Source organism: Neoarius graeffei, chromosome 10, assembly GCF_027579695.1.
Source record: "Neoarius graeffei isolate fNeoGra1 chromosome 10, fNeoGra1.pri, whole genome shotgun sequence".
Lineage (NCBI taxonomy): Eukaryota > Metazoa > Chordata > Actinopteri > Siluriformes > Ariidae > Neoarius > Neoarius graeffei.
In genome coordinates this window covers 72,532,977-72,540,322 of record NC_083578.1, presented here as the reverse complement: position 1 = coordinate 72,540,322, position 7,346 = coordinate 72,532,977, and the positions used below count along the sequence as shown (strand labels likewise).

Genomic DNA, 7,346 nt, shown 5'->3' with positions numbered 1-7,346 from the left:
TTTAGCTGCTGGAGAAGGTCACCACCATCTCCTTAGTTCATATATCATGTAAATATTCCTGTGAGAATAAAGTTGTTCTGTAATTGTAAGTGAATGGCATCCTTTCTTTCTTCAGAAATGTGGAAACAGCATGGGATTGATCTGATTAGCTGCAAAAATGTATCCTTCATTGCCTGTTTTTTCTTCTTTCTGTATTTGCATTTACATTTTTTTAATATAACCATTTTTGCACCTTTTTTTTTGTCTAATTATAATAGGCATCTGACCAGAGAGCTCAGTATTCCTTCTCTCAGAAACCTACATGACCCATATTGTTACCCTGATCCTATGAATATAGGTCACTTAGGTTTCTGAGAGAAGGAGATTTCCAACAATTTTAAATGTTTGGTCCAATTGCTTTTTCCCTGAATAGTAAAACTATTGAAACAAACTGATCTTGAAATTGTGCAGAGTAAGATTTCTAACAACCTGACCTAGTGATGCTTCAGAAGGAAAAATCTAGTGTAGCACATTTATAAAGAAAATTGTGGTTTTCGTCCTATGGAGCTTGAAACCATGCACCTGCTATGTCTCAGCCTCCTGGTTATTTATGACCACTTTGGTCTTGTTAGCTTTCCTTGAACAGCCGTGTAAGCATTTTTGCGATATGCTCTGGGATCTTTCCACGCCTTCTCCCTTTTTTTGTAATAGTTTATATTAGTAAAATTCTCAAGCGTTACCTTAACATTTATTTTTCTGTTCTTCTCTCAGGAGTGCTGGACTGATATCTTCAGGAAGCAAAGAAACAGATACCTACCATACAAAAAAAGCAAAAACCATTCCTGAAATCACTAGGACATCCCATAATGTCTTTGTATATCCATGTGTTGGCCTGTGTCTTTGGCCTGGGCTCTTGGGTAGCCGTAAATGGAATGTGGGTGGAGCTGCCACTAATTGTCAATGTTCTACCTGAAGGATGGGACTTACCTTCGTACCTTACAGTCATCATCCAGCTGGCCAATATTGGCCCTATCCTAGTTACCCTTGTGCATATGATATATCCGCGTCGACTACGTGAGAATTTGGTGATCTATGCAGTGCTGATGATTGGTATATTAGCATGCATCCTCCTGACATTGTTCTGGAAGAAGACAACCGTGATTTTAGGTCAACCAAGAAGCACAGCATTCTTTATTATCACATTCTTCCTGTCTCTGGTGGACTGCACATCCTCTGTCACCTTCCTGCCTTTCATGATGCAGCTCCCGAACAAATACATCACGACTTACTTCATTGGTGAAGGATTAAGTGGGTTTTTGCCTGGGCTGGTAGCTCTGGTGCAAGGGGTTGGCATGGCCAAATGTGTTAATGTCTCCCAACCATCAATGAGCATCACAAACCCTGGGCATGAGAACTTCACATTGCAAGCTCAGTACCTTCCTCCTAATTTCTCCACAGAGATCTTTTTCTCTTTTCTGGTGGTCATGATGGTGAAAAGCCTTGTTGCTTTTGGCTTGCTAAACCATGTCCATCAGACTCTTTCCCTCTCCACTGAAGATCTGGTACCTGAGCCAGGAACTGTGGTAATGATCAGTGGAGGTCTGGAAAACCAGGCGGCAAACAATTCAGGGACGAACAGTCAAGAAGGTACCATTGGAGACCATCCCAAGCCTCTGACTGTGAAGACGTACTATTCCTGCTCTGAACTAGCCTTCATCTACTTTATGGTGGTGTGGGCAAATTGTGCAACCAATGGACTACTGCCATCAGTACAGACGTTCTCCTGCATGCCCTATGGGAATAAAATCTATCACCTCTCAACTTCTCTGTCAGCACTTGCTAACCCACTGGCCTGCATTATCGCCATGTTTGCTCCCAAACGGTATACTATCCTAATCACTTATGACATTGATATTTTCATATTGACCATACTGCTATTCTATACTCCTAGAAGATAGTTGCTCAAGGGTTCTTTGGGGGGTTAAAACAACCTTTTCTTAATGGGAAACATTATAGGATTCAATATAATGGTCAGTGGTGGTTCAGTGGTTAGGGATTTGGGCTACTGATTGAAATGTTGTGAGTACAAATTCTGGTATCACTGAGTTGTCACTGTTGCGCCCTTGGTGAGGTTCATCACCCTTATCTACTCAATCTGTCTGTAAGTTACAACTTATTTTGGATAAAAGTGTCTGCCAAATGAATAAATGTAAATCTAGAAATGTTAATGATTCTCACAGCTGGACAAGGCAAGCCCCCCTTTTTTTCCCCTAAGAATATAATTCCACCCAACTGCAATTACACAGTGAGATCTTCTGTAGTATGACTGTCCTTCAGTGTGCCTGCAATAATTAGTCCATGAACACTACTAGGTGCAATGTTTTCATGTATGCTGTCTCATTATTTTTCATAGCTCTCTGGTGTTGCTGGGAATTCTGTGTTTGCTGGGTACTGTTTGTGGTGGATACAACATGGCTATGGCAATCATGAGTCCCTGTCCATTGCTGCAAGACTCGCCACTAGGAAAAACTTTAATTGTAAGTTACTTACTCACTGACCAAGGCGACCTTTGAAAAGTCCTGTGATAGGCAAATTTTTTATAATTCTTTATATTTACAACCACGAATCAGAAAAAGTTGGGACGGTATGTTGAAATTGAAATCAAAACTGAAAACAATGGTTTATAAATAATATTAGACCTGTATTGCACACTGTTGCAAAACAATACAACAGCACATAATTTGATGTTTTATTTCATGAATATTTTTTTTCAAAATAAATACATTTCAATTTTGATTCTTGCAACACATTTCAAAAAAGTTGGGATGATAAAGCACTTACCACTTGATAATTTTGCCATTCCTTCTCACAACATTTAAAAGATGTTTAGGCAATGAAGACACCAAGTGATGAAGTGTTTCAGGTGTTATTTTGTTCCATTCTTCCTGTTTGCAATAGAGAGACAGAGGGGACAGGCACCCTCTTCTTCCGCAGCCATGCCTTTGTAATGTGTACAGAATGTGGTTTTGCATTGTCTTGTTGAAATATCCCTGGAAAAGATGTCATCTTGGAGGCAGTGTATGTGTCTCCAAAATCTGTATGTACTTTTCTGCATTCATGCTGCCATAACAGAAGTGTAAAGTTACTTTTGCCAAGGGCATTGACACAACCAGAGGCGATTCTAGAGTCTGTTGTGGCCCCAAGCAAAAATTTCCAAGGGGCCCTTCTGACCAGTGTTCATCACCAGTATGTTATAAATAATCTGACACCAACGAAAAATGTATGAAACCAAAGTTTTTTAAATTCCAAATGTGAAAATACAATGGTAAAGAACAATAAAAACAATAAAAACAATAAAAAAACAAAATAAATAAGCCCTCAGGACCCGACTCTTGGGGGGGCCCCTGGGCCAGGGGGCCCCAAGCAGTTGCCTGCCTTGCCTGTTCACAAGCTGCGCGTCTGGACACAACCCCATGCCATGACAGACCCTGGCTACTAACAGTCTGGATGGTCTTTTTTGTCTTTGGTCTGGAGCACACGGTGTCCATTTCTTCCAGAAAAGGCCTGGAATACTGATTCATCTGACCACAGTACACGTTTCCACTGTGTGATGGTCCATCCCAGATGCCTCTGACCCAGAGAAGGTGACAGCACTTCTGGACACATTACATTAATGACATTTAGCAGACGTTCTTATCCAGACTGATGTACAACATACTCAGAGCAGCCTGGAGAGCATTTGGGGTTAGGTGTTTTGCACTTCAGCCATTTCTGCTGGTCCAGGGAATCAAACTGGAAACCTTTTGGTTCCAAAGCTGCTTCTCTAACCTTTAGGCCATGGCTTCCCCAGCTGCAGGACACAATTAACGTACAGTTAGGTCCATAAATATTTGGACAGAGACAACATTTTTCTAATTTTGGTTCTGTACATTACCACAATGAATTTTGAACAAAACAATTCAGATGCAGTTGAAGTTGAAGTTCAGACTTTCAGCTTTAATTCAGTGGGTTGAACAAAATGATTGTATAAAAATGTGAGGAACTAAAGCATTTTTTAAACACAATCCCTTCATTTCAGGGGCTCAAAAGTAATTAGACAAATTAAATAATTGTAAATAAAATGTTCATTTCTAATACTTGGTTGATAACCCTTTGCTGGCAATGACTACCTGAAGTCTTGAACTCATGGACATCACCAGACGCTGTGTTTCCTCCTTTTTAATGCTCTGCCAGGCCTTTACTGCAGCGGTTTTCAGTTGTTGTTTGTTTGTGGGCCTTTCTGTCTGAAGTTTAGTCTTTAACAAGTGAAATGCATGCTCAATTGGGTTGAGATCAGGTGACTGACTTGGCCATTGAAGAATATTCCACTTCTTTGCTTTAATAAACTCCTGGGGTGCTTTGGCTTTATGTTCTGGGTCATTGTCCAACTGTATTATGAAACGCCGACCAATCAGTTTGGCTGCATTTGGCTGGATTTGAGCACACAGTATGTCTCTGAATACCTCAGAATTCATCCGGCTGCTTCTGTCCTGTGTCACATCATCAATAAACACTAGTGACCCAGTGCCACTAGCAGCCATGCATGCCCAAGCCATCACACTGCCTCCGCTGTGTTTTACAGATGATGTGGTATGCTTTGGATCATGAGCTGTACCATGCCTTCGCCATACTTTTTTCTTGCCATCATTCTGGTAGAGGTTGATCTTGGTTTCATCTGTCCAAAGAATGTTCTTCCAGAACTGTGCTGGCTTTTTTTAGATGCTTTTTTAGCAAAGTTCAATCTAGCCTTTTTATTCTTGAGGCTTATGAGTGGCTTGCACTGTGCAGTGAACCCTCTGTATTTACTTTCATGCAGTCTTCTCTTTATGGTAGATTTGGATATTGATACACCTACCTCCTGGAGAGTGTTGTTCACTTGGTTGGCTGTTGTGAAGGGGTTTCTCTTCACCATGGAAATTATTCTGCGATCATCCACCACTGTTGTCTTCTGTGGGCGTCCAGGTCTTTTTGCATTGATGAGTTCACCAGTGCTTTCTTTCTTTCTCAGGATGTACCGAACTGTAGATTTTGCCACTCCTAATATTGTAGCAATTTCTCAGATGTTTTTTTTTCTGTTTTCGCAGCTTAAAGATGGCTTGTTTCACCTGCATGGAGAGCTCCTTTGACCGCATGTTTTCTTCACAGCAAAATCTTCCAAATGCAAGCACCACACCTCAAATCAACTCCAGGCCTTTTATCTGCTTAATTGAGAATGACATAACGAAGGAATTGCCCACACCTGCCCATGAAATAGCCTTTGAGTCAATTGTCCAATTACTTTTGGTCCCTTTAAAAACGGGGTGGCACATGTTAAGGAGCTGAAACTCCTAAACTCTTCATCCAATTTTAATGTGGATATACTCAAATGAAAGCTGAAAGTCTGGACTTTATGTCCATGTCCATTATATAACTATAACTTGAATATGTTTCAGTAAACAGGTAAAAAAAACCAAAATTTGTGTCAGTGTCCAAATATATATGGACCTAACTGTAAGGCTTCCTTTGTGCACAGTCAAGTTTTAACTGTCATTTGTGGATGTATCAGAATCAGAATTACTTTATTAATCCCCGGAGGGAAATTCAAATTTGCTACCAAGCTCCTGAATCAGAGAAGAGGTAAACATGTCTAAAAATAGAAGATAAGATCGTCTGAAAAAAGAATAAATAAAATACATTTAAATAAGTTCAATAACTTAAGTAAAATCAAAATGAAGTGATTTTATGTACAATGATTCCTATATACATATATTGCACCTGAGTTAAGGATACAGTATACATGGTAAGACAGTGTACCACAGTTATACAGTGGCATTGTACAGCTTGACTGCAACAGGTAGGAATGATTTCCTGTCTCTCAGTTGTGCAGCGTGGAAGAATCAGCCGTTTACTGAACATGCTATATGTAACTCTATAATGTAGTGCTTGACAGGTTTGCCAAAGTAACCCTGAGCCCATGTGGTTATATCAGCTATAGATGAATTACGGTTCTTGATGCAGTGTCGTCTGAGGGATCAGAGATCATAGGTGTTCAGCTTAGGCTTGAGCCCTTGCCCTTTACACACCGAAGTTCCTCCAGATTCCCTGAATCATTTAATGATATTTTGCACCATAGAGGGTGAAATATCCAAATCCCTTCTTATCTTTCTTTGAGGAACAGTGTTTTTAAACATTTCAATAATTTTCTCATGCATTTGTGCAAACTGGAGATCCTCAGCCCATCTTTGCTCCTCAAAGACGAGGCCTTTCCTGGATACTGATTTTGTATCAAATCATGATTACAGTCACCTGTTGACATCACCTGTTTCAAATCAAATCATTATTTAATTGTTTTACTTCATTTACTAACCTTAAATTGCCCCCATCCCAACTTTTTTTTGGAATGTGTTACAAGCTTGAAATGCAGGAATGGATGTATATTAACACATGAAATGAAGGTGACCAGACAAAACATGAAACATCTTGAGTTCATCCTGTCTGCAATGAAATACAAGTTAAAGTAAATTTAGAAATCACTGCTTTCTTTTTTTATTTGCATTTTCCATACCATACCAACTTTTTCTGATTTGGGGTTGTAGTTATTATACCGTACACACATTAAGATTCAACCATCTCAAGCAATCTGCAACTTGTCATTCTTGTTATTCAGTCGAAACAAACAAACAAACAAACAAACAAACAAACAAACAAACAAACAAACAAAAATTCTCCCTTGTCCCTTGCACCAGTGGCTTATGCTGAATCATGATTAATAACTAATTATGATTTTTAACTAAATATGTTGATTAGTAACTAATTATGTTGGCGGCACAAGGCAGCATCTGGTACTTAGTGTTCTCAAAAATGCCTCCTTCTACAAAGATTCTTATGTGTCCTAGGTCCTGTCATGGATTCTTTTCACTGGCCTGCTGTCCTATGTAAAGGTGATGGTGGGAGTCATTTTGAGGGACCAGAGCCATAGCGCCCTGGTGTGGTGTGGAGCTGCAGTACAGACCGGCTCTCTTGTGGGATCATTTATTATGTTTCCCTTGGTCAGCATTTATCATCTGTTTAAGTCAGGGGATATCTGCAACAACATATGCACATCATTCTGATCCTTTCCTGTGAGTTTGCATAAGAAGCATGATGTGATGAAGAAAGCAGATGCTTATGAATGAATGATGAATAATAACAGTGTAGTAATACAAATACAAGTTAGATTAGACTGTGTACACAGAGCCTGTGGAAGTAGGATTATCTTCGTGGTCTACTTAACTTTTGAGCTTGCTTTTAAATTTATATTAATTCACTGAGCTTCAGGAACCACCTTGTCCTGGTCAGGATAATCCTGG

General features: G+C 39.7%; 1 protein-coding gene across 1 annotated transcript; it reads left to right on the top strand.

The window, feature by feature from the left end:
• The first annotated feature begins 845 nt into the window (after positions 1–845).
• On the top strand, positions 846–7,109 carry slc52a3 (solute carrier family 52 member 3). Its single transcript, XM_060930879.1, has 3 exons — positions 846–1,861; positions 2,393–2,516; positions 6,894–7,109. Exons 1-3 carry the CDS (start codon positions 846–848, stop codon positions 7,107–7,109), a joined length of 1,356 nt encoding a protein of 451 aa, XP_060786862.1.
• Positions 7,110–7,346: the final 237 nt, after the last annotated feature.

Excerpts from the sequence above, each read along its gene's own strand:
- slc52a3 (XM_060930879.1), top strand. The coding sequence starts at position 846 with ATGTCTTTGTATATCCATGTGTTGGCCTGTGTCTTTGGCCTGGGCTCT. Across the intron at positions 1,862-2,392 it reads GCCATGTTTGCTCCCAAACG|CTCTCTGGTGTTGCTGGGAA; the intron begins GTATACTATCCT and ends TATTTTTCATAG. Across the intron at positions 2,517-6,893 it reads CACTAGGAAAAACTTTAATT|GTCCTGTCATGGATTCTTTT; the intron begins GTAAGTTACTTA and ends TATGTGTCCTAG.